Below are 27416 nucleotides of genomic sequence, written 5' to 3' on the forward strand. Positions count from 1 at the left end.
ATGAGGATGTCACGCTTATTTTCCTGTGTGCGTCTCCAGAAATATGAATGCCTTCTCTGTTTGCACCAGAACATTAGGTTTCAATTTACGTACTCTTCCTGAGCACTGTAGACACAATTTTCCAGCTATTTCAGTTATAAGTTTGTGTTACTGATGCTTTCTACTTCCAGAGTCATTTTTGTGTTTTACAGCTCTGCCAGCAGATACATCTGCACACCTTCAGGGGCAGCACTGTTTTATCAATTAAAAATAGCTATATTCATCATTAGCCGGATACAAAGAATTTATGATGGTTTTAATGAAACATCTCTCATTTTTTCCATGTGCTAAACGGGTCGCATAATCTCATTCTTAGGGCTTCTAAGAAAGCGTTGAGTTCCCCAGCACACAGTTACTGCAGATGGTTCAATCATCCCCTTTAATTTTCCTTTTTCCTATGGAACAGAGAATTTATTTTTTTTTTAATGACATCAACGACCAAAAAAAAAAAAAATCATTTCCCTTCTCCCAATCTTAAGATTTTCTGGAAATTCTATTTCTTTGTCTTTTCTACCGAAGTCACGGGCTTAATAATGACTTCAGTCCAAACATTACCCCCTCGGATCACGCAAGACAGGTTTTTTCATGAAGCAATCCCACACGGCTTGCTGACTAATCAATACAATTCAATAAATGCAGCCCCAGGGAGGCCTGCACCAGACCTTGTGTAGGTTACGTGTCTCATTACTGCTTTATTCCTGAGGCAATATAGGGGCACAGAGCTGAGAGGGAAAATAAATGTTACATTTACAAGCAGGACCAGGTTAAGACTTGCACCAAGCAAGCCTGAAGGATGCATTTATCTGAAAAAGCTCAGCTGCCACCTCCCAGCTCCGTGCAATAATCACGGGCCAACTGGAAGCAGTTATTCCCTCCCTTCCCAAAGCAGCTTTCCCTGGCTCCCCACCACGAAGCCCCAGCTGTGTGCTCTCTCGGGGTGCCACAGACCCGTCGCTGCTCCTGCTGCAGCGCCTGTCCTGCAAAGCACAGCCCCGAGCTGACCCCCCAGGGAAGCGCAGCTGCTGGTGCATTGGGGAGAGGTGCTTTGCAGCTGGTAAAAGCGAACTGGTGAAATCCTACAGGTTGAAAGCCGCCTGTTTTCACAAAGCGCAGAAAACCACAAGAGCTCTTTCGGGTCCACCGCTCATAAATGTGGCTAGAGCAAAGCCTTCGTGCAGAGCCGGCAGGAGCTGCTCCGGGCTGCAGCCCTGCCGCTAGCGGGCCTTGCTCGGCTCTGCTCGAGCACAAGGTGGGCAACAGCAGCCGAGTGGGTTTTGACAAAGCTCCACAGAAAACATCGAGGAAGCTTAACCCGTCCCAGGAGATGGCACATCTTGTCTGAGCAGCAGGACTAGCAACCTCAGCAAGGCAAAACAGGATTCCCCCAAACCAACCAAATATTACTATTTCCCAATAAGCCACCACGCTTGGGGAAAAAGGTTTACTTGAATGCCCATTTAATTACAGACAAATTTTAGTTTCCTTTCAGCTCTCCAGGCTGAACACAGCCACTATGACTTTTAAAAGCCACATTAATATTAACAAGTCAATACTAATTCATTAATCAGAAACAAAAGCTTAGACCAGAAGTATGCTGGTCCAGAGCAAACTTGAAATAACTGACCTGATCTTGCTGGATGGAAAAAGAAAAGAAAACAAAACAAAACACAAGCTTATCATCTAAACATTTCACCATTTCTGAAATGCAAACTCCCCCTTTGAACCAACTGGGGCTAAGCAATCCAGTGTTAAGCTATACTTCTAGAGGCTCTACAGGCACACTGCCACTCTTTTCTTGGATGCTCTGACATTAATTTGAGAAAAAAAGCATCATCCAAACTTATTTGCCTGGTATTTTCTAACCAGTTATTGCCAGTAGCACTCAAGCACATACCAAGTTTTTTCCAGTGTTTAAGAGAAGCCAATTTCTGTGAGCTGCAGAATTTCATACCTGGAGCATGCCCCCATTTTGCTCTTTCTAGAAAGAGGTGAAAATGATGATAGAAGTAGGGGGGTCATTTTGATCCTACATAGAGAATAAATTGCAGGAGAAAAATGACATAATGTCCTAAAAAAGACTCTAGAGACAGCTGTGCTCAAAACACAGATTAAAAGAGAAACCCCACACAAAAAGAGAAAGTGAAGCAGGGGGAGTAAGAAGGAGAGCAGACCAGGCAGACGAGTGGGCAGCACTGCTGCAACCTAGACCACAACGTCCCCGCTCTGGCAGCGGCTACAGGAAAATCCCATGCCCATGCCCACGCAGTGGGGTGCTGCGAGCACGGCTCCGCACGGAGCCCCGCTGCGGGACAGCCCTGGGTGCAGCCCCGCAGGAAGTTTCGTGTGGTAACACCCAGTGAATCATGCACGTCCACGGAGCAGAGGTGCACGGGGCCTGAAGGCAGGTGCATCGCCTGCCTGTGCCACCCAGGATCGGGTCCTCTGCTGGGCTCACGGTAAGGGGGCGAGCTGCCTCCCCCCACACTGACGAAGCTGGGAGTCGCTGCAGAGCCTCTGGAGCTGCTCCGTGTGAGTTCTGTCCTAGAAAGCGCCAGGAGAAGCAGAAGCAGTGAGCAGGCCTGCCTGACCAGGGGATCCCAGCCAGCGAGCAGAGAGACACAACAGCAGCGAGCAGCCTGAGCCCCTTGCAGGCTGAAGGTCCCTCCTGCCTTCATGCAGGGGCTCCAGCTGCCGATGTTTTCTGGACAAGCACCAAGCAGCCACAGTCACCTCAAAACCCGCACAACTTTCCTCACCTTACTGTGAAAAGGGCACAAATTGGAGCCTGGCACCAGGAAGAGAAATGTCACGCACGCCAGCTTTCTGTTTGACTGGGCGAGACAGAGGGACACATGATGTTTGCTGCTGCTGGCACGACTTTAAAAAGCAGGCTTTCAAGGGAGAAAAAGCATCAAGAGACATCGGCCGGGCTAGAGTCCTGGGAAGGGATGCAGCAGGGGTTTAGGAAGGGGCCACCTGGCAGAGGAGCTCCTTGCTGACTGCCCGGGAAGCCCTGCCAGCCGCGCTTCTAATGATGCTAAGGGGGGACAGAAAATCGATTTTGACTTGGGTCAGGGCTCGTGCTGTGGCTGTTGCCACTTGCTTTCGCAGTTATCCACTCTGATCTTGTTGTTCTGACTTTGACACCCCAGTGACATGAGTCTTGTACACTGTGGTTAATATGGTTTTGCATGTAAACAGAAAGCCAGGCCTAGCTCTGAGTCAAGACTTCTTGCCTCCTGGGGCCCTCCACTGCAACTGGCTGGAAATTATGTAATAGCCTCACTTCTGTGTCTGAGATGCCAAAGCTCTCATTGGAGCAACTGAGCAAACGCATCCAACTCGCCTCCTTCAGCTGCCCGCTCAGGCCATGGCTCGGCGGGCTCCCAGCAGGGATGGGGTCCCTCTGCTTCGGGAGGAGACAGCTTGGAGTTAACACGTGCAAAGCAGGCAGTTCTGCTAAGGCAGTTAGCTGTGAAATGGCTAACATTTCCATTTTCCTCTGTGAGTTTCAAGATTAACAAGCCCCAGAGAGTGAAAAGAAACAGTTGATCCTCAAAGGTGCTGGTTCGGGCTGCGTGCAGAATCAGGAACACATCAATTTACCAATGCTTGCTAATTTTATATGTCAGAAACCTTCTTCATAATCACAAGGGTGAGACAGGAGGAAAACGAAGGGAGCCTACCTGAAAAATCTTACAGTTGCCCCAGAGATGCCCCAGTCCCCGCTACACCACGTTCCTCCAAACCCCAGCCACCTACCAGGGGACTCCTCCCTGCTGTGGCTCAGCTCGCTGCCCGCCAGCCAGCTAACCCAGGCACGAGCTGGTGGTGCCCTGCTGGGTCACTGAGCAGGGCAGAGAGAGGAGAGGGTGCAGAGTGCCCCTCGGCAGCAGCAGGAAACCTCTGACAGCATCAGGGCATGGGCAAAATCAGTACTGGAAAGCCTGGAGCGTGGGAGCACTGCGTTAAGGCAGATCTGCAGCAAATACCGAGTGTGCTGAGCCCCAGCTCTCTGGCATTCACACTCAGACTCTGATCCAAGGATATGGCTTGTATATCTAACGGGGTTGCTAAAGCAGCAGATTTATAAACACACATCTCCTTCAGAAGGAAACATCTGAGTTTCCACCAGAACCCTTGTAGGAATTACGTTTCTCTTTCAAATACAAACCAGACTCTGGTATGATGAAGGTTTGGTCACAGAGAACAACTTCTTAAACCTCATCAGATTCCTAAACTTGCCCTTAGCAACTTCAGGAGCTAAAAATTGGTAATTTCCACAAGCACTGGTGAAAATGGCTTGTGAGCAATCAGTTCAAATTGATCCCCAAAGCAGCTTTGTCTCACTAAAAAAAGCTTTGCTCCATTTTAGTCTTAAATATCAATGGTTATGAAAAAAAAAAAAAAAGTGTTTGTATGGGTATAAAATACACATTATGTAAGAGCCAGGACTCTAAAACAATGGAAAATGTGTTCTACAAAAATGAGGTTAGTGGCTTCCATTACAAGTGCTGTGGCATAAGAAATGGAAAATATTCAGTCATTCTGTCATGTCCAAATATTACACGATCCAATTAGATGTTTGAATTGCTGCTAGAATATTTAAAACTGCCTGGTTACACGTGAGAGCAGATCTTTCAGTGTTCATTTCGGCCTAAAAGAAGAGTAAATTTGGATCTCAGGACAGTTTCTCGACAGGCTTTAAGAGATGAAGGAGGAAGTTCCTGCCAAAAGATGCGCTTCCACTCCTCTCCCACCCTGGTCGCCTGCTCCCATCACCTCCCTCCTGTCAGAGGGAGCCCAAATGAGGTAGCTGACCCAACAGAAAAAAAAATATATATATATATATATATATTTCCCCTTTTTCCTTTGTTTTCAGCCAAATAAACAGGCTGATTGCTCATTTGGTGGAGCAATATATCTTTAAATCAGCTGGCATCAACAGTGAAACAGAATCCACAGACAAATGAAATAGTTTTGGCTATTCGTGTGCCAACGAAGAGCTGACTTTCTCCATCCCACAGCCCTAGGATTTTTACTAAAGACGTTCAGGAGGGGATGGTAACTTCTACCATTGGCACATGCTGTCAGTGTAGAACCAGAAATATGCCTGCCTCTTAGCTCAGAGCAGGGAAAAAGGCTCATTTCCTACAATAGCCTTTATCTTCCATTGTTTGTCTCATGTCTTGCCAGTACTGAGAGTTTTGCTTCAGGCTAAGTCAGCTGGATGCCAAGTTACTTCTTTTAAAGTTGAGTTAAAAAAATCCCCCCCAAAATAAATTTTAGTCCCAGTGATTTCAGTGGGAGAACAGCAGCTGCAGCTGAACTGCTCCATATAGGCTGAGGTATGTGCACAAGTGTGAGCAGACAGACTGACAGAAAAACAAATTCAGAACAGACTGCAGCCAAACCCTTGCACTGCAAGCTCTCTAAGGCAAAGGCCACTGCAACAGCACAGTGCTCAGTACATGCATGGTGATTGCGGCCTTCCAGTGAAGTAATACAGCCCTGCCATTGGGGTGAAAGAGCACTTTTTTTTACTCCTGCTTTTGCAGGAAACAGTGCTGGTGATAAGCTCCCTCTCCCAGGACAAGCTCAGGTGCCTCCTGCTTGCTAGCAGCAGCACAAAGCAGGTCCAGCAGCGTGGCCCCCAGCAGCAAGCAGTCTCTTCAGTCCTTTGCTCTACAACTACCAGATCTAAGGAGCATCAGCTAACACCGCTGGCTCTGGCATGATCAAAACAGGCTGGAGGAAGAGAACAACACATCCAAACCCCAGCACTCAGAGCCGTCCGGTCCCCAGGCCATGCTGGGCCCGTCTTGCACAGCAACGCAATGCAGCTGCATCTGGTCAGTGCTGGAAGCCACCCAGGTCTTCTCCAGTACGCACTGAATCTTCAAAACCAGATAACAGTCGTGCGTCAGCACCTTGCATCCCTCAGGAACACGCACGGCCCCGTGCTCTGCTCAGTCCTCAAGACGCACAAAGCTGTCTCTGGAAATTTTCTGCTTATTCCAGACCTCCACGCCTTGCCTAACACCGCAGTAGCTCAGTGCCTGATGAAGCATTTTCAGATTTCAAGTTGCCACGTATATATTTAGCTGCAAAATTTCAACTGTACTCAAGCTCACTGGGGCAGCAGCAGCTTTCCACTTCAGCCTGCTGTACTATAGGTTTGTACCACGGGCTCACCGCCTCTCTGCTGTGCTTCCATTCTAGGAAATGTCCCACCAGAAGCTGCCTCTTTCCAGTAAATGACTTGTGCAGACAGGGCCTGAAGAAGTGAAACGTAACTACCCCCAGGGCAGGAGTTTGCTTCTCACTTGACAGCAGAAGTGTGGGGGGATTTTTTTAAATCAAGTAATCTAATACTGATAGGAAACAACACAAGTCTTTTTTTTCCCCTTTCTAAACTATTGGCACGCTACACAGTGGTGTCAGCCACTTCAGAAAGTACTGAAATTCTCTCTCTCTTACTCAAAGGGAATAAAACTGACACAAAAATCCCACTTGTTTTCAGAAGCCTCCTTCTTCTTTTTTTTTTTCTTTTTTTTTTTTTTTTAATCAACTGAACGACTTGCAATATTGAAAGCCATCAGCATTCTCGCAAAATCATCTTACACAGGCTTTGATGTGGTTGCACGTGAACTTCTGTCTATCTGGACAGTATGAGGAAAAGGCAATAACAGATTTGTGATTGATTAGGTCTTCCCTCATCCTTCATCTTTTGCTTTTTCATAGATTACATTTATATTTATAGGACTAAAAGGCAAACAGTAACCAGGTTGATTTCCTGCTGATAGGGACTTCCTTCCCTGCCCCCTCCAAAACAGAAAGCCGTTATCTTTTCTCTTCCCCTTTGCTGGCCCCTGTTTCAGAAAACCTACTCCAGAATTCTCTATACTACAGAAATAGAGTGAAAGAAACTAGGAATAGGCATCCCCTCCTTAAAAAAAAAAAATAATAAGCGAATTCCTTCTTGATCGTGGCAGGCTGTTAGCAGCCTTTCTTTAGTGCAAAGGAAGATTATTCCTAATTTAGCATATGCATCCATAAATACAGTTACCCTCAGAGCTATATGGTCCATGTTAAAAAAAAAAAATCAGGATCTCCAGGACCTTCTGTGCAAAAACAGAAATGAAACTTGTAGGCTACGTGCTTGTGATAAGGAGTTCTGTATGCTACAAAGCTGAAGAGACCAAATCTTAAAGTAAGCAAGTAAATCGTGTAACACTACCTGAAAGTAATCAGTGATGAAGGATCCCAGTTCACTCTTCAGCAGCCGTCTGTAGACAGAAGGAACACATCCATGAAGCAGCAGCCATTGCTGGTCATTTCTAACAGGCATAGCCCCGCCTTACTACCAGTCACGCCAAAGATACATGAATATATGCGAATGCGTCATTGTGGCCACATTTAGATTTCTTTTACATCTAAGTATATATTCTACTAATACTTACAAAAGCTATTGTAAAATTATGAAGGAATGAAATTGTGTTCCTGAAGTCTTCTATTTATAAGCCATGCACTTAGAACAAGAAAAAACAAAAACAAACAAAAACAAACAAACAAACAAACAAAAAAACAGCACTGACACCCCCGAATCCACAAAAAGCTGGGATGATAACTTTAAGTTCTCATTTAGTTTGAAATTCATCGTTTCTTCTGACTTTTCTTTAAACAAAGCAACCTTTCATTTCATTGAAAATAGCACATCTCTCCAACGTAATACTTCCTTTTCTCTTGGAAGTAGAAGGTGGGCGGATAAGGAGAGGAGCAACAAAGTAAACAATGCAAGAAGAAACTGCAGCTTCCCCATGACAACTGTGTTAAAAAATAGTTTTTTAAAAAAGGCACAATTTTCAAGAGAAGAGTTCTAGGAATTTAACAAAAACTGTTTTACATACATGCAAGCAGAAGGTACTCCTAATGAGTATTTCTAATTAAAAACTGTTGGATCTTAAATCAGGCTATGATAAAGGTTTTTAATCCCTATATATATTTTATAGTTCAAAATTCTGCTATGAGAAACAAGTTTGTTTTAAATCAGAAGAAGCATTAAAAAAAAAAAAAACTCACAAAGTTCAGAGCATGTCAACTTTCAGCTTTCAGTAACTGTGATGGTAAATTTCGCAGCAGTAAATTCTGCCTAAAATGTAAGAGGTGCTCAACACTTCCCTCTGCAAAACACTGCATTTTCTGCTGCTTTAGGAGTTTCACTTTTCACCAAAGTGAAGCATTACCAAGAGCGCTCAGAAATAGTACTTGAGTCAGGGACCATCCTGATCTCAGGCTGGGATCTTACCAACAAGCTACAGCTCTTTTTTCTAACCTTCTGTGAAAGTAGCTCCTGACACTGAGCTTCCCCCTCAAACATTTTGCAAAACTTCTTTATTATTCAGATGTAAACACACCTCTACTCTTTCTCTCTCAGATCAGTTATATTCACCCCACCCACCCCAAAGCACATTTCTATGTCTATGAGATGGATGAACCAGATAAATCTTTGAGGGCCTGTTTGTGAGACTCTCTTCTACTGGCTTCAGCAGACTCCTGAGGGCTTTTGATCAGCTAATTCACAGCCCCTGGCAGGACTTTGGCTCCCTCAGTTGGATCATCTGCACCTGCAACCAGAGGCTTGTGCTCTAGAGAGAACCTGGGGCAGTCTCCCCCTAACCATGGCAAGGTCACCCCTTCGTTCCTGAAAGCCCACGTCCTGATGGCATTTCTGACATTTCCTCTTGCTGTCACAACCAGCTTTCAGAGCAGTGGAGAAAAAAAAAGAAAAAAAAAGTATCCAGTGAGATGGTATCAAATCACAGCAAGATAAAAACTTTGTGGCAGTGATCCAGAGCAAAATGTTACCACCTGCTCGTCTCTGGGCCTGTCATTATGACTTTAAAACTCTCCTGTGCTCCACTGTCAAGCAATTAAGCACTGTGCAGAGTCTGTGACTACTAAAGTACCGCATTTGCTAACTCCCACTAATGATCTGAGTGGAGGAATACAAAGGAGGAAAACGCAGCAGCTCAATCTAATGGCACAAAAGAGCAGGCTGACAGCTTTGGCTCCTTGCCCAGCGTCAGGCCAGCAGCTCACCTCGCGCGCCCAGCACGGACACTTTGTTGGGAGCTCCGTCAGGATCCGCAGGTGCGCAGCTGCAGATGTGTGCACAAACACACGTGCAGATGCACGTCCTCTGCTCCCTAGTGTGGGGCTAACAAGCTGCTCGGATGGTTATGCAGCCTATTTAGAGAGTGACATTTTGAGACGTAAGCAGTGCTCGGAGCACCTGCAGGAACATCAATCATGGATTTCAAGGTGAGCGCTTCCAAGTGCTGCCTGTGAGTGGAAAGCCCAACTTCCCATCCCACCACCAGAAGTGCTTGCAAAGCACACGCGTCTCACAAAGAACTTCCTGCTCTTCACCCAGCTCTTGACAGCGCAGCCTGACTTCAGTGACCAGCACAGACACAGCAAGGTCCAACCACGGGGACCAAGCCCAGCCAGCGAGCTGTTTCTCTCTGGCATACCTCCTCCCCTCGAGGCTGGGAAGGAAGGAAGGCACCTGCGTGCACTGGGGTGGGAAAGCAGGCTGCAGCCACCCCAGCGGGCAGCAGCCTGGGAGACGAGCCACAAAACCCAAAGCCAGTCCCCGTGTCTGCCAGTGGGCTGTGGGTTAGGGTGTTTCCAAAGCCTTACGACATTTGTTTTTCCTTTCACATACAGAAATCTTCATCCCATGGAGGATTTAGACTGCTGCAAGTACTTAAACCTAACTTGATGACTTCTGCTTTGAACATACTTAAATACTGCTAAGTAAAGGCACAAGACACTGCCCTTACTCAGCTGTCAAAAGGGATTTTATGAAGCTTTCACCTTTGGGACCAGGTCAAGTAGGACAGAGTCTCACATCCTGCAAGCTGCATTTATGTTGAAAATAGGGAAAGGGGTAGTTTGCTGCTGAGTAAGTGCTTGGCCCTAATAGACACTTAAACTTTAACTTGGCACACAGCTAAAATGCAATAGGGAGAGGGCAAGCACACAAATGTGGAAGTTGAGACCTATATGACAACATTCATGATGGAAGAGTATGGATGGAGTGGGAAAGAGACAGCAAGGACAGACTACACTCATGACCTCTGTCAATATTCCTCTGAGCACCACTTGGAACCAGCACAAGAATAGATTGCTCTTTATCTGCTCTATAATCCTGTCTATTGCTAACTAAAGTTTCCAAATAATCAGAATGAAACCACAGATAACCACGAGAGCTGCCTAAAATAAAAAAACGATACTTTTGTCATCAGTGCTAGAAACTGTTTGTTAGAATTCTAGTTTTTTAATCTTCAGGGTTCGTATTTTCAGGTCTTGCTCTGCAATCATCATATGAAGATTAAGCTTTTATATGAAATGCTGTGTTTTACTTTCTTTTTAAATGCTCCGTGGTTCTGAGAAATTTGGCTTTAGAGAAAAAAAAAAAAAAAAAAAGAAAGAAAGAAAGAAAGAAAAAAAAGAAAGAAGAAAAGAAATTAAAAAAAAAAAAAAAGAAAAAAAAAAGAGCTGGAACAGGAAAACTCCCTCGGAAGGGACAAGCCCCTTCTAATCCAAGTCAATACATGTCCTCTACTTGTCAAAGCTACACATCCACATAAGCCAGAGAAACATCACCCAGAAGCCCCATGCTGTTCACACCACCCAATGTCAAAAAAGAGGGCAGATAGCTCAAAACTCTCAGGCTGTGCCTAACTTTGCTCCCACCCCTCTTTCTCCCAGCAATGTCCTCTAACTACAGTTCTGTAAGGAAACAAAACCGAGCAAATACTGAACGAACAGCAACAAAAATCCATTTTTCCACACATTTTAGCAACCTACCTGATATTTTCATTGAGGGTGTAAAGTTCATTGTTCTGCAGGCCTCCCCCTTTGAACACATTTATCACTGCTGTTTGAACGCTGCCAAAAAAGAAATGAGACAGTACAACATCCATAAATAACAGCCGCCAGTATGATTTAACACAGAGAGCAACGTGAGCTAGCCAGCAAAAGCTGAGTGGTTATAACGGGGTGGAGAGGTTAATTGCACTTAAATACTTCCACTTTTTCTCCCCTGGAAATCATCACTCTTATTTACCTCCATCTCTCATGGGAGACAGAGCAGAACCAACCTTAAACTGTGCCTAGAGTAAGCAAGGGAAAGTCATCATAGGGACACCAATATATCTTTAAAAGACCATTTAGGGGATCTCTGCTAGGTGCTGCAGGCTAGTGGCTATGAGAAGACACAGATTTTTGGCAGTATCTGCCAAACACATCACATTGCATTATCCAGTAATGCTGGCAGGACTAGCTGAGCCACCCAGCCTGCAGCATTTGGCAGGATCCTGCCTGTGCTGGAGCACATTCTGCAGCCAGCATCACTTCAGTCAGACACAACTTTAAGCCCTGCTAATGCTTGTAAGGTGTGGCAACAGCTGTTGGAGGATCTTCTAACTAATACTTCTCGGATCGGTGCAGAGGAAGTGATGAAGTGACAGTATACAGGATGGTTTGCCAGGTCCAAAAGCTTGCCACACCCAACAAGAGGAGGTGTCATTCCCTTAACAGGCATTCCCTTTTGTGAGCAGGCCATAGCACTTGTACGCTTCACTGACCTCAGGTCACTATCCTGGCACAAAACTGGATTTTGCTGGGCTGCTTCTGTGCAACATCATTAAGCTGAGTTAGGTCAGCAAGAGAAAGGGCAGAGCACGGAGCTGCTGCAAAGTAGCAGAGGGAAAGGTGAGAACACCCAACTTTGGTAACAGCAGACCATTACATCAGCTCAGGACACCTCACACTTCACCCTACACATCATTTTTCCAGTGGCCATTGCTGCGTGACATGCACTGCAGGCAGGACTGGACTGTCGGTATGAAGTGCTGGTAGAAGTAGAAGCCACACGCTTCGTACCTGCCCGGAAGAACTGGACCGTAATAAAAGCTTCATAATATGCAAGTAACTGCCTGCTTTGCATTAAGAAACTGACCTCTGTTACATTAATAACAATGTGTTCGCCTAAAAGGTAACGAAGAAAAAGGAACGGTTAACACAGAGCAATTCTGTTTTGCTTCAAGACAGTATCTCCAAAAAACACTGGCCAAAACCAAGGCAGGCTAAAAGCTCCAAGGTCTAACTGGTCACCTCCACAGAGGTTTTAAATGCTGTTAAAGCTTGGGCATGCCAGAAGCTCATGCGTGCTTATAAACAAATAAGCTTGGCCATAAATGTTGTGAGGTACAAAGACCAGCCAGGCACAGTCCCTGCGGAGGGGCTGCTGCACGGGGAGGGCTTGCCCTGAGCGGGTGCTGTTCACCTGTTCCACGCCGAGTTGGAGCTGAGCTGCAGGGCCTGCCGGGCGGCCTGGAAACGTGGCAGGTCACTGAGGACAGGGGAGCTCATGAAGCGAGGTCGTGGCCTTCTGAACGAACCCATCTTGTGGAACTGGAGAGCAAAGGATGGAGCTATGGTGAACCCCCCAGTCATAGGGTCAGGCGGAGTGGAGCAGGGCTGTCAGAAAGTCTCTCCTCTTGAAAGCCCACGTCTGAATCTCACTGGCATCAACAAGTCGTCAAATCCAAGGACTCAGCCTGCAACTAAAGCAAAGAATCAGCCTCAGGCTAGCAGTTCTCCACCACGTCAGGTTGTGACATGGACTTGCACTGCAAGAACTGAAGCAGTCCTGCAAAGTGAAGAGAAAGGAAAAGAGTAAGACAGAAAAGGGCAGAGTGAAAATATCCTAACCCCACTAGCAGCAAACCTGGGCAAATCTTCAGGAGCTCTTCAACAGCAGCTCCCTTTCTCATCTGGCCCCTTAAAGAACAACCTGACACAGCCAGCCAGAAAAACAAGCGTGGTCTCTCTTCCCACTTCTATTAGCAGAGGTGCCTAAACTCTTCAGCCAGAGGCACTTTACAAATACCTTTAAATACAATCAGCCATTCGGCCAGAATAAAAGCAGAGAAACTGGAGATAAAGAAATCTGTCATCAGAAAGAAGAAAGGGACAAAAGATGAACAACAGAAGTAAAGATGAAAAGACCAACACTATGGTTTTTGAGAAGGGTTGTGCAAGGGAGTAAAACCCACTCGTTATCAGTCCTTTACCAAAAGATAGAGCAAGGAGCTTCTGTGAAAGAGGTCTGACAAGCAGATATTTTGAGAGTAAGCAGGACTGTTTTCTTTGTTTAGTTCTCTATAAAATGAGAAGTAGTTGCTGGCCAAATACGAAATACCCGTACTTTCCCCTCTGATCATCATCTCCATATAGATGAATACGTAGCCCCAAGTAAACCACAGAAACAGAATAAGTTAGAATGAACTTGGATAAAAACCACACAAAAACTCTGGCAAAGTTTCTGCACTTCAAAATCTTCCCACTTCAGACGAATACATGCAGTAGATGCAGCCGGCAGTTAGAAGAATGAAGATGTGGGAGAAAAGAGAGAGACAGAAAAAGAAAACCAGTTGTGTGACTGAACTGCACATGGAAGATGTAAAGCAAAACCTTCTCTTTTCCACTACATCTTCAGCACAGTGGGGCAAAGAGATACGATCAGCTAAAGGCATGTTGTGTATCTGCACAGCGCTTCTAATTTAGCTCCTGCTCAGCTTCAGGACATTATTTTGCACTCCACAAACTGTAATTAACCGTTTTACATCTAAAAGAACAGCTTTCTTCCCACGTGGCCAGGCCAGCCCCATGTTGTGCTGAGCTCACCTCAGCTCCCCTGCCTCCACCTCGCCTCCTCGGTTCTACTCACCCGCTGTGAAGCCGAGCAAAGCCCTCAGCCCGGCCACGGCCACCACAGGCCCCGCCGCCGGGGATGTTGCAGGAGAAAACAGAGCAAACACCTCACTTAGGCAAGTGAGGTGCTGTCATTCGTGCTGCTATTCAAGAAATAGACACGCTTGTTATCCCCACAAGCTGACTACGGTTTGGGTAGACCTTTAGACAACTCTTTGCTGTCTCACGAGATGACAAAGCCCAGACAGACTGTCCTGAAGCACACGGAGCCCTGACAGGTGTTGCTTGAAAGGGCAGCAAGATGCCGACTTGGTGGCTGCTCTCTTCCAATTAGAAAAACAAACAACAACAGCAACAACAAACCCACCACAACGCTTACAAACTAAGAACAAATATAAAATAACACAACCAAATCAGCCCTGTTTGTGTGCATTTTGCAACAATATTCAGTTCACTGCACATTGCCCACACATTTTCAATCCGCCAGCAATGTCTCGCCTGGCAATTCTAACCACATCAGAAATTGTCAGAGGAAAAAAGCTACAGCACCTTGGAGAGCTGAGGGCAGACGTCTCTCATAACACACCAAGAGGTGTCTGGGAGGCAGAGTCAGTGTAATGGTTGCTTCTGCTGCAAAACAAGTGATCGTGCCAGTATTTGTCATCTTGAAGTCCCGAAGCTGACAGCGTGAGGAGCTGAAAGAGTGGCAGCTGACTTCTGCCAGCAGTGCAGTAAAGTTTCTATTTCAATCATTTTTTATACAGGGAAAACAGCGTATGTATTTTCAGAGCTATATAATAAGGTATTTGTTACTTTAGAGAAGGCATAGAAACTTAACAGGGCTAGAAAGCAGTGGTCAAGATGCCTGTGTTAGCCCTCAAACCTCCTCTCCCTGCTCCAGAGGCTGTAACTGCATACAAGTACCCTTATCCCCAGCAAAGAAAGCATTTTATAAAGCTGCACCTCTATTAATTTCAGTTAGACTGAGCTGCAAGGGGACAGTTTAAATTCAGAAGTGTAAATCAGGAGAGCAGACCTCGTGCCTCAACACAGAGAGATTCAAACTCCACACAGGAAATTCTTGGGCGCGCTCTGTGCGGAGGTGAAACAATGCCATCACGAAGGTCCCTCCTGAGCTCGGCCCATGGATTTACAAGACTGATTCCACATCAGCAGAACGCGGGGCCCCCCAGCAAATTTCCTGAACACTTCTTACCAAGGGAACGTGCTTGCCTCCGCTCGCGGAAACATACACGTTGTTTTCCTTAACCTCTGCTAAAGTCACCCGGACAGATAATAACAAGCTCTTGTCTGTGAGGAGCAGATAAGACGTCTCTCTTCCCCATTTTTCTCCCAGCCTCGCAGTCTGCAATCCCGTGTTACTGTCAAGTCAGCTTTATTTCAGTTTCTCATCAGGAATTTAAGAAAAAAATCTTCAGCATTAGGCCAGATCCAAAGTCTGAATTTAATTTCTACAGGATTCAAAAATACAGATCTCTCCTGTCTTACCTAAAATGGCACTGTCAGACAGCAGGCATAGCGAACTGTTCCTCTGGATGCCAGCTAGCCAAATGGTATCCAAATATAACTGACAGTCCTGTTACCAGAACCGAAATGCCAAGGTCTGTGAGAAGAACTGTCCTCTCCCCGTGCCCACAGCCTGCTCGGACTATTTTCAGAACTTCCTAAAGCCAGAGGTAAGAGAGTGTTTACTGGTAAACAGCCTTTTGGCACAGCATGTTTGCATTTTGCAGATCCCAGGCACCTGCACATACAACAAAGCCAGACCCCGACCTGATGTAGTTTCTCGGCAGTCGCTGCAGAAGCACTCCATCGCCCACACTCCCATCAGACCAGATCTTCCTTTCACAGCAACTTGTTTCCACTCAAACTTTTCCCAAGAACGAGGCACCCTTGTAAATGCTGCTCCATTTTTGCAGGGAAGTTCCATTAGCAGTTTGCTGGTAACGTCTGTGCTGTGCATTCGATAGTTTGTTGCTTTTTTTTTTTCTTCCTTTTTGCTGAGAAAAATCTTGCCTTGTGGCAAGTGAAGCATTAATGCAGGTTAGTAAGAAGCTCTTGTGGTATTTGGGCTATTTCATCTAGTGGGAATGAACACTATTAGGCAAAGTGCTAAGTACATCAAGGAAAAATTCTCCTCTCCAGTTTGCCCTGAAAACTCTCAAAGAATTATGCAAAACTATTCAGAAATGGTTATTGTTCTCCTAGAGGCCTTCAGTCCAACCTCCCTCACATCTCCTCTTCCCAAGATTAAAGTGGTTTAGAAGATCATAAAACGAAACCTGCATCTAATAATCACGGTCCTATTATTTATCTACCACAGAACTAGAAAAAGCTTTAGAGATGCAGTTACTAAAGGAGAAAAAGAGAGAAGGGAGACACCAGGATCACTTCCACAGAGAGAAGGGAGACACCAGGATGCCAGTTGTTGTAGCCACCGGGCAGCACTGCCTCTCACCACTGATTACAAAGGGCACAAAAACCTTTGGCAAGGAGTTTGTTGTAAGTCGGAGGACGATGTACTGCTCTTCCTTCTCTTCCAGCTGTCCTACCCCGGTCTCTTTTTCGCTTATCTGTGATTGTCAGCTCAAAACTCGGCTATCAAAACCCGCTAGATCTCTAACAAGGCAGATGTCAACTGTGTAAAACCGAGGTCTTGGTGTGAGCAAATGATTCAGAGCTGGATGTCAGTGTTCAAAACCAAGGGAGAGAGCAGGACTATGAGGCAATCTGACAACAATGTAATTTTATCCACTTTTAATTCATCACATCTGAGTAAACACTTTGAGAATTAATTTGAATCTTTCAATAGAGGAATCAAACAAGGAGACAAATCTTTTCCAACACACACACTCACACAGATAGATACAGACATATATAAAAACATTAGTCATCAAACTAGGAATTTTTGTAATTTGTTTCCTGTTAGCCATGAAAACAAACAGAGAATCCATTATGAAATGATTTAATGAAAAGACTTTTTCCTTCCAACAGACCAAAACTCCAGTGTCTGTCTGGAGGAAAAGCAAGATCAGGTAGTTCTGTCACCTAGTTCTGTCTCTAACCAAAAAAAGTATAACCCAAAGAGTAGGTTGGCAGCATTTCCTCCAAATTACGAATCTTCTTGGTAATCCTGGGCCAAGGACCCAAAAGCCCCCTCACTGCAGTTGTGATATTGATGGCCTACAAGTCTGGATACCGCAACGTGTGCCAGAATTGTTTGTAATGACTTTGGGCATGGAAGAAGCATAATCTGAAGAAAAATCTGACCGTACATCTGACAGACCTACAGATCCCTCATGAGCAGTTTCACCCCACCTCAGACACAAAAGTACACAGAGGACTATCTAGATTCTTATTAGCTGCTTCTCCCTCCAGCCCGGTAAACCTTTAACAAACTACGTGATTGGCAAAATCCTTTTTTCAGTTCAGCCAGCAAATTCTCAAGCCAACACTATTTCTGACAAAAATCCCTCATTTATTTGTTACACAGCCATACTGAGAAGTGGAAAAACAGGGCACAACCTGTAACTTTAAGGCTTTTAATTCATCACAACTACACACACACATGAACTTAGAAACTAAGAACTAAGAAAGCAGACAGCATTTGCTACCGTTAAATTTGCAACACATTTGGTTCCTCTTATAGCCCCCAGTTGCTCCGATTGTTAATAACAATAATTAAAAAAAAAAAAAAAGACTTGCTTTTCAGAGAGAGAGAAGATGAGCAAATCGAGATTCACTCTATAACTAATAAATTTCCTTCTGGACAACACTGATCAGAAGATGTGTCTTATATATGTCAGAGGTTACTGGGAGTCTAAAAATGTATTTGAAGGCAGGCTGGGTCCCAGTCTCAAGGCACGGTCTTTCCTACATCCTCATCATGCTGTTACGCCTTTGGAAATCTGATTCATGAAAATTTTAGTGCTTAACCCGCAGCCCATCAAAAGCAATAAGAATCTGAATATTGGCGTTTGTGTTTTGGATCAAACCCCAGAACAACAAGGCAGAGCGTGGACAATTTGTCATATTAGCAGCCCCTCAGATACGTAGCAATGTATCTTCGGTTGTGCTCATGGCAGCAGTGGGGGCACAGCCCCTGCTAAGAGCCATTCCCAGTTCAGAGAGGAAAATGGAAGGTGCAAGGGCAGCCTTCAGGTCTGGCAGTCTTGTCAGCAGGACTGACTCGAGTTACGGCCTTTAGAAGACAGCTTTTTCCACCCGTATGTTAATGCTGCCTGTTTCTGAGATCCCAGTGCCAAGCCCAGCTCAGAACTTCAGCAAGCACAAACTGGCGTTAAGCTGCGATCGAGGGCCGCAGCCTCAGCATCTCACCAGGCCGTGCCCGAGCTGCTGTCCCGCAGGGAACCCGGTCGGTTCCTCAAGCTCTCGGAGCACACTCCAGGCCAGCTGGCAAAGGCAGGACCTCAGCCAGCCAAAGCGCACTCCCTGCAGCCCCAGCACACACCTCCCAGCCTCGCAGCCCCAGCTGGCCCCAGTGCACGCAGTGCCAAGCGCCGTGGGGATGCCTGCCCGCCCCACGCCGCGCTGTGGGAAAGCCCCGAGGCGGCCCAGGCAGGCTGAGCCCCGGGTGGAAGGGCCACTCAGCCCTGCAAAACGCTCCTTTCATCGAGAGCTCTAGGAGGATTATTAATAAGGAGAGTAAAAATCATTATCTCCGTTTTCTGGCTGAGGAAATGAAGCTGCAAAGCCAGTGAAATGACTCACCCAGGTCTTCCACCTCCCAAGCCAGGATCCTATTCACCAGAAAAACACATACCTCTAAGCTCCTTTAATGAAACTTTTCAAAGGGTTCCACACTGTTGTAAGGAGCGAGGAATCACCTGATCTACCTCTTCTTTCCGCAGCTGGCTCAGTACCAAAAGGTGTCAATTTTTAATTTATTTTTTCTTCTGCTGGGCCACCCACCATGAAGGCAGCAACTTGGTGCCCTATAAAGAGTCTGGAGGTGTTCTACTGTGCTCGCCTATCCTTAATTAAACCTGATAGATTTTAAGTATGGAGATGAAGTACATTAAAAAAAAAAAAAAGTGGCAACTGCAGAATATGGGAATACGCCCCTTCCAGTAGTGTATTTGGCCCTCTGCTATGTGCCCATATAGTCGTAATTTTGTTGCTACTCTTTAACCACCCAAAACAAGATCTCATTTTCCCTGTCCTCCCATTACTCACCCACCTCTCACAAATGAGCCCAGGGTCCCTGCTTCCTTCTGCATATTTCCTTCCTCCAACTGGAGCCACATTGTGCCATTTTTCATTATGCATCCCAAACAAATTACCCAACAGAAAGGCCTCTCTAACTTGGCTTTGGTACCAGAGCCATGTAGCATTCGAAAAGAAACTCCGTGGTTTCCACTTAGTTGTGCTTTGAGTTCTTGAGGTTAAAGCAAACCTGAAACTCAAAGTGAAACTCTGGTTAGAGTGAGAGGAAATATCTGAGAAGAGGAGGGGGAATAACCTTTGCTTAGAGCCCACCACAGTCTGAGAAGCTTCTCTGTAATTTGGAGACCATTGCAGCCCCTTTGGAGTTGACAGCCTGTTAGAAGTAAGACAAATTCAAACCTATACAAATGATTGTACAATTTCTTACAAAAATATATATATGAAAACAGGACTGGCACAGAACAAGCCAGTATAACATGGACTAAAGAGATCAAGTCATAGGAAAGAACATACAGAAAAAGAAGCATCTTATAACATAGGAGTAGCATCTAAGACGACAAAGTTACTTAGGTCTCTATCACAGGTTTTCTGTATTATCTTAGAAACCATACTTAATTCTTTGAACTCACATTCGGAAATGGAGAAAATTGTTAAGGCTGTTAAAAGGCTCCACACATTCATAAAACGCTTTGAAATGCTTGGGTGGAAAATAGAAAATAACACCTCATAAGAATCACTTAGCTGATCAGCATGAAGTTAGATGCCACTTTGAATTAGATGCATGAACAAGTGACTTAACCTGGTTGAAAACTATTGTACTCCCCATGGAAGTAACAACCACGCCAAAGACCTAGCTAGGGGAGGCAAGAAGCAGAAACATAGCAGTTTCAGAATCATAAGACTGATGGACTGAGTTGGGACTGAAAAAATACACTCATGTCTTTGGTTTAATAAGAACCACATCCACAGGAGAGGAGGAAGGGATAAGAGGGAACAAACGGAGAGGTATCACCGTTTCCTGATCAACTGAAAGCCTATCTGCATCCCTCTGCAGAGCTTCACCCATAACGATGCAGCCAGCTTCCAACAGAAGAGTTAAAGTCACCATTGTTTTTTCTCCAGTTCTATACTATACATTGCTCATGTGATTACTCCTTAAAAACTGTAACTGATGTAATAGGAAAACAGTACTCCAAGTTGCTCAGTCCCCAAAGCTGCCTGCAAGTTCAATGGGCTATTTTATTCCTAGGCCTAGAAGCCTTGAACTCTGCTGATCACCAGAATGACTTTGAATGAGCCCAGCTACACTGGAACAAGCAACAGCATGAAAACATTTATACCAGGAAAAAAGGATGACACACACATAAATAGTTATTTCCTTCCACTGTTGGGAATAGCATTTGGTAGATGCACTAAGTGTATCCCTCCTGCAGCACAGCAGGCCAGGAATGTATCACTTGAATGACAACAGTGTGAGCAAGCTATCAGGCTTTCTGCTGTAGCAAAGGCTTTAAGATTGAATTGACAAATGGGTTTTCAAACCTAGAAATTAACTTGTAGCAGCTTCAACCTGTTTCCAATAACTCCCCAGTAGCATCTGCTGCAAAAATCAGGAAATACTTGTATTAACTATTTCAAAACAAATTATAAAGTACATTGGCAGTCTGTAGAGACCATAGCAGTTTTGCTCACCATATGGAGAAGCTTTGGGCTGTTGTGGGAATGAAAAATGTAGCTGTTCAACAAATAAACTGTTCATATTCACCAGTTACATGAGCAGCAGAACTAAACCAGGCCTGATCTCCCACATCACGCTCCCTCCTGGGTTTCACATGTGCAGGAGGGGATAACCTTCCCCAGAGCCCGTCCTTCAGCAGAGGCACTAAAAACACTTTCACAAAGCTCAGAGAAACATTATCCTTTTAGACTTTTCCTTCTTTGGTCAAATGCAGTGAAATTCACTAATTCATAAAGTTACTAGAGGGGAACAGACAAAGGAGAGCCACAGCAATGCTTTCCTAAAGACACCAGGCAGGAGGTCACTCATTTTGAAAAGATGAGGTGGAGGGGAGGACACAGGTCCTCAGGGGAAGCAAAAAGTTGTCTCAGTCTAAATGCAATGACATGTTTAATTTTCTAGGAATGTTAATCAGGAAGCTGGCAAGATACACCTCTTTAAGACCAAACAAAACATCAGCAGCTGCAATTACTTTAGGAACTGTCTATGCTGCAAGTAGAATGACAATCCATCTTCCCCGTGCTTTCTTGCACTTCATACTTTTTCCTTTTGTTTTCATTTTTGTTTGTTTGTTTGTTTTCAGAGTTCCTACTGTTGTTGTTAGAAACAGAAGTACACCCCATATTTTTAACCCTAGGACTACAAAACACAGCAGTTAAGTAGCCCGATTTTACGTTACAGCCCACCCTCAGCCAGGTCTTGTATCACACGGCTTTTGCTAAAATCTTCAGCACAATCTTCTTTCCCCTGAGTTACACTTAGCCCTATCTCACAGGGTAAGAATGGGTTGCTACGCCCTACTGAATAAGCCCTGGAACCCAGAACATACTTAGTCAATGTATATTTATGCTTGAATTCACATCAGCAGAAACAGTGGATACAAAAGGCCATACATTACAGAAAGAGAGAGAGAGAGAGAGAAACGGGGGGAAAGGAAGAACACAAAAACTACAGATGCCCAGAAAATGAGTTTTAAAAGATACTCTTCTAGAGCATATTTGCCTGCTATATCTAAGCCTTTGATGATCTATTCAACTCCCATCCCTCCATTCTTTCCAGAAGAAAGGAAGCTACATCTATTCATTTCTCAAATAAAACGTTAACTATCTGTCTCACCTATTTTGTGTCTTTCATTGCTGGAAATTTAGGGTGTTCAAATTCTTCCAGAAGGAGTCAATGAGTCAGTTGATGCTACCTGTGCTCCAGCTGAGCTTTAAAAGTGACCCTTGGAAGTCTTATCAGAGTCTGAGCTGGCATCAAACAGTCCGTAAACATACTGCATGAAAATAATTACTGAGAATTTTATCTTGAAGGCTGAAGACAAATGTGATACACAGCTAAACTGTCACCTTAAGGCTGCTGTAAAACTACCAGAAGGAAACACTACTAAACTGACATGCAAAAAAAGATTTCACTACGGACTTGTGTGCTTGAACTCCCCAGCCCACCTTCGGCACTGCAGCCCCATCAGTGCAACGTACCCTACCTGACTGGACAGCTATTTCAACCAGAGATTCAGAACAGCCCCATTATAGGCAAACACAGAATAATCCACCTCTAGAAAAGTTTCTCCCAAGCTTTCCCTGCTGCTTCACAAAAAGCAGCTGATTTTCGACCCAAGCCCAAGCATTTTCCTCCCTCCACTATGTTATCAAAGTCCACGGCACTAAAATCTTAGCAACAATGCCATATGTTGACTATGAGCTGTGTATCGTGAGCATACCTTGTCTTAGATTACTGTGAAATTTTCATTTACGTGGGCTGTTAAGTCTGCTTTTTTTGGTGTGTTTTGGAACACAAAATAATTGTATTTACGTCCTTCAGTTTAGCACTTTGGTGGCACTTTTAAGATGATGAATCTCCTGCATGTTACAGCTGAACGAAAAGTCACAGACCTGCTGCGGGAATCCCTGAGCGCTCTGCACCCTGTGAGACAAGTCAATCAGTCACAGTGGTCTCTCCTGGCTGCGAGGCATATAAATAGCATGAATAAAAGAAATTGAATCTAAAGAGCAAAAAAAGAAAGCAAAGTGCTTTTGCATCGCAGTTCTCTACTTACCAGGACAGCAGTGGCATTAGATTTGGGTTACTGCCACAGATCGTATTCTCAAACCCAACATCTTTCACATGGCTGTAAAATAGCTGGCATATCTTACTGTACATATTTTCAGCTCTAGGTCATTTTTTGTTGCCAAAGCACTAACAAAGTTCTTCACAGGGGTCAGAGGACAGGACTTTACCCCTAGCTTGGTGGCTTCCGAGTTTAAGGAAAGCCAGTTCATCAGGACAGCGCAGCGCCTTGTCTCCCATGGTCTGTCTGTACCATTGGGGACTACTGCACAGTCGGACTGCAGCTTCTGTTTTAGAAAAACAAAACAAAACAAAACAAAACTACATAGCCTACACATCAGCTTCTGTATCTAGGACATGCTGCCTCACCGTGAAATAAGAGCTATGGGTGTATGCTTCAAATATGCATGCACACACAGCGCTGTATGAAAGATGTAAACAGCCCTTGCACTCTGATCCAGGTACCTTCAAGTTCTGCATAACTGAAACCTCTCATACCACAGAATTGCAGCATCGCCTATAAATACGTTCAGCACTTGTTGCTGACAAACAAAAAGTCCCTCTGCTCGAGACAGCCTGCTTACATGAACAAATCATCATATGACTGGAAAAGGCAGAAGAAAATAGCCCTGCTTTGGACTGTTCTTCCAGCACGGACAGCCAGGAACGGCGTCGGCTGGGGTCACTGCTGGCAGGACCCTTGGCTGCAGCTGACATCCTGCAGCAGAGGGGACAGGGGACGGGTTTGACAGCCGAAAGAACAAACAGAAAGCAGATTTCATCCACGAAAACGGACAGCTCTGGGCACAGAGGCTCCCAGCGCTTCTCAGGGAAACGCGGGTGGCATCGCCACCAGGGAGAGGCCCGAGGGAAGGGGGAAAAGGATGGAGCTATGCCTCACTTTTTTTAACAGGCAGCCCGCTGCTCACGGCTTTTGTCTTTCGCAGCGGCTGCGCGTTAATTCAATCTATTTAGAAAAAGAGGGGAGGGAAAAAATCTCTTTCCCTTCACCCCCGGTTTCAGAATTATTGTGTCTCCCGGGGGGAAGGCTGCGACTGAGACATTCGCTTTGGAAATGACTCACTCGGCAGCACAGTGGAGCCGGAGGGGCTATTTTTAATATTTTTTTAAATGGAGAACTTGCCCCGGCGGCACGGCTGGGCTCGGCCCGGCCGCCTCCCGCGGGTCCCCCCGGGCACGACCCCTCCTTGGGGCCGCGCTGCCCCCGCTCCCCGCTCCGCAGGGACCCCGGGGGCGTCCCCCGCACTCACCCCGCCGCTCTGCGGGGCGGGCGGCAGCGAAGGGCGCTGCTCCGGGCTGCTCTCCGGCTGCTCTCTGGCTTCTCCGGCTGCTCCGTGTTGCTCTCCGTGCTGCTGCTCCCCGTGCTGCTGCTCCGCACCTCTCCGCTCCCCGCTCCGCGCCCGCCGCGGGCTGCAGGACGCGCTGCGATCTTCGCCGCGATCTGGCGAAATTTGCCACCAACCGGTCAGGATTTTTACACTTCCTGGCTCCCGGCCAGCCCTTTTTTTTTTTTTTTTTTTTTTTTTTTTTTTTTTTTTACGATCTGCCTTCTGCTGGCTCCTCCCCGCCCAGACAAAAGGCGGCCGGGCCGGGGGGCTGAGCCGGGTCGGGCACCCCCAGGGGGTTGCGGCAGCGGCTCCCTCCCCATCCCCGGGCTCCCACCCCGCAGTTTGGATCCCTCAGCCCTCGAGGGAAAGAAATCGGGGAGGCTGGGGGGGCTGGGGGCCCGTGCTGGGTCCGGCGGGGCGCACGAAGTGGCCGTGCCTTTGGGGCGTGCTGGGGGGTTCGCCTTACCTTTTGGGGCTCCTCCTGCAGCCCCGTGCAGTGCGAGCTGCTCAGCCGTCGCCGTCTGCAGCAGGTATCGCTCAGGAAACTGCTGAAAAGTTCACGAGATTAAAGAAAAGACACGAGTAGGTGCAAGCAGCAAGCAGTTGCATCAAACGCATAACTCGGGCAGTCACAGCGACTTTTGGAGAGTAAATCCTTAGGTTAAGGTGCTGAGATTTGAAGTGCTTGAAGGAGGAAGACCAAATCAATAGGACAGTGTCGTTTGCTCCAAGTGTTTAAGAGGATTATGTGAATTAGTGCGCAGCGTTGCTGATGCCTGGCAACCCAATGCACTGTTTTTGCAGACAGTTTTATGTCTTCAAACCATGATTTTACAACAGGACTGGGTCTGCTCTGAACATCAGAGAAGCTGGTGCTACTCTGGGAGCACTGGGTTAACCCACCAGCCCGTGCTGGGATCCTCTGATGCTCTGAGTCGTTCTGGAAGCAGACGCAGGGAGCTCAGATGACACCACTCGCCACACGTCCTTGTAGGAGTGGTGTTCTCATGAGGCTGTTCCTCCTCTTCCATCTCCAGATGTGTAAAACAAAGAGTCACTGAGGCACTGCGAACCTTACGGACTGCCCACTGGTACGGCCAGAGCTGCACAAATCGGAGGTATTCTTATGAACATGAAAACCTGGAACTTGCCTTCTGACAAGCTGTATGAGCACATACAGAAACGTGCTTCCAGTCCCAGAGTGGTGAGGCACATGATGACAGCTGGTGTCTATCCAGCACTTAAAGTTTTAGTGCTCCTGGTAACCTACCAGCAATTAAAAGCACAAATTGGCGTTCATTCTGCATCTGCTTTTCAAGCCAACAATCACTAATTTTTCAGAGACAGCGTTGCAGAAATGGAGTGTGAGTGGTGGTCTCCTATCTGTGGCTCGTGATAGGGCTGGGAAGTGAGGGCTGCTCTGAGACTGGAGAGGCAAGGGTGTGGCTTATCACAGCCCAACTGTTCTCTGTGGGCCAGCAAAGATCCTGAAGAATTTACACACGAAGCAAATGGTGACCTCACGTACCTGGTCAGTGGTGTGCTCCATCTGAGAGAAACGCTGCAAGGAAAAACAGGCAAGAGCTTTAGGGCAGGAGTTATCTACCTTTAGAAGTTAGGTGTGAGAAATAAACATTCAGGTAAAAGCAGTATAGACCCTGGGACAGATCTCAGATTCTGACATTATGTGAGCATAGTAAAATCTCTGTTTTTTTGTTGTTGTTTTGTTTTGTTTTTTAAAAAGTGTACAAGCCAGCATCTTTCCCCAGATTTAAACTCACATGGTTATGCATCAAAATTTGAAAATACATTTCAGGTGTGGGACGAACACCTGAACGTGCAGAGGTCTGAGACCCCACGTTTAGGAGGGGAAAGCCGTTCACCAGACCCCTGGGGCTCTAGCTTCAAGACTACCACCAGGAGACATCATTGCCACAACACAGACTTACTGTGAGCATCCTGTTGTATGGCTGGACTCCCGCTTGTGGGAGAAGATGGAGGAAAGAGCCGAAAAGATCCCTGCCACCACAACAGGAAGAAGGTGGGAGCCACTTTAGTTTACTCTTTAGGAAGCAGTGAGGACTCTGTGTCTGTGTAAAGGAGACAGCCCTTGTCACTTACGCAGGAGCGTATGTACTGGGTAGACTTTAATACACAGCAAGGACAGACAAGAAAGATCATTAGAAACGTTAGCACAGAAGAGAAAGATAAAAGACTTACACTGGGATTCATCTTACCCAACTTTATCTACCTAAGAGTACACAAAACCTCTTGTAATTTACTTGTCTGGGCCCCTTTAGTGAGGAAAGAGGCATGTCCAGAGGTAATTCACCTCACGTAAGTCAGACAGCTCTGTTAGGTTAGGAAGAACTGCCCTCTGGAAACATCTCTCTGCCTCAGCTCATTATGAAAGCTGCTGCCCAAAACAACCCACCTAACTTCTAAAGGTAGGTAACTCCTGCCCTAAAGCTTACCTGAGTGGGACGGAGTAGCAGTGGAAGGGATCTGGTGAGAAAAGAGCTGCCTGCTAGATTGAGAGGTGAGGAAAATGACCTTCAGTAGCTCAATTTTCTCTTTAAGCTTTGGTGAGACCAAAAAGAAAATAATATGGTTTCTGAAGAAAGATCCTTGCTTCCCACAGATAAGTGATAATTTACAAATGTCTGCTGAAGCACTGGAGCCAAGAAGTGGTGTGAATGAACTGCGCTTCGCTTTGTGTGCAAGGAATTTGCTCTTCTTTGGCCTTGCTCAAGTCTACAGCATCATCCTGAAGAACTGAAAAGCAAGCAAACTGACAACATCAAAGATGTTGCTACTAACATTCAGATTGAACGGATATGTGAAAAATAGCTGCAGCCTTAATTTTGTTTTTTGACACTCTGCCCTGACACCACACATCCTCTCTGCAGCACGCTTGATAGCAAGACAGCCTCGAGCACACACACGTCCTGCTCTCACACAGTTTGGTGTTCAATAAGAGCCAAACCACAAAAGTTGTGACTAACAGATGTGACCTTTAATTGGCTTGTTTTATAATGCACTTGATGATGGGAAGAATCCACAGCATAGAGCCATGGCTTTGTGTGTGTGATCTGACAGGTCTTCAAGATGATCTGCTTCCCAGAAGTGAGTTCTGGGGAACAAAACACAGTGTGGTGTAGCAGGGCAATGAGGAGAGTCATAACATCTGAAGAACATTCCTAATTCTGGCACTAATTTTCAAG

At 45.9% G+C, this 27416-nt stretch overlaps 1 protein-coding gene across 1 annotated transcript in view; it reads right to left on the reverse strand.

Moving 5' to 3' along the window:
- PRR5L (proline rich 5 like) overlaps positions 1–24285 on the reverse strand; it is a 40697-nt gene extending 16412 nt beyond the window's left edge. Inside the window, exons 1-4 of the mRNA XM_084286939.1 lie at positions 24115–24285; positions 12398–12677; positions 10918–10998; positions 7280–7328 (exon numbers count right to left, since the gene is read on the reverse strand). Of these exons, the coding sequence (XP_084143065.1) occupies positions 7280–7328; positions 10918–10998; positions 12398–12567 (300 nt within the window). The 5' untranslated portion in view covers positions 12568–12677; positions 24115–24285. The remainder of the gene's footprint in view (positions 1–7279; positions 7329–10917; positions 10999–12397; positions 12678–24114) is intronic.
- Positions 24286–27416: the final 3131 nt, after the last annotated feature.

Source organism: Netta rufina (assembly GCF_964035555.1).
Source record: "Netta rufina genome assembly, chromosome: 5".
Taxonomy (NCBI): domain Eukaryota; kingdom Metazoa; phylum Chordata; class Aves; order Anseriformes; family Anatidae; genus Netta; species Netta rufina.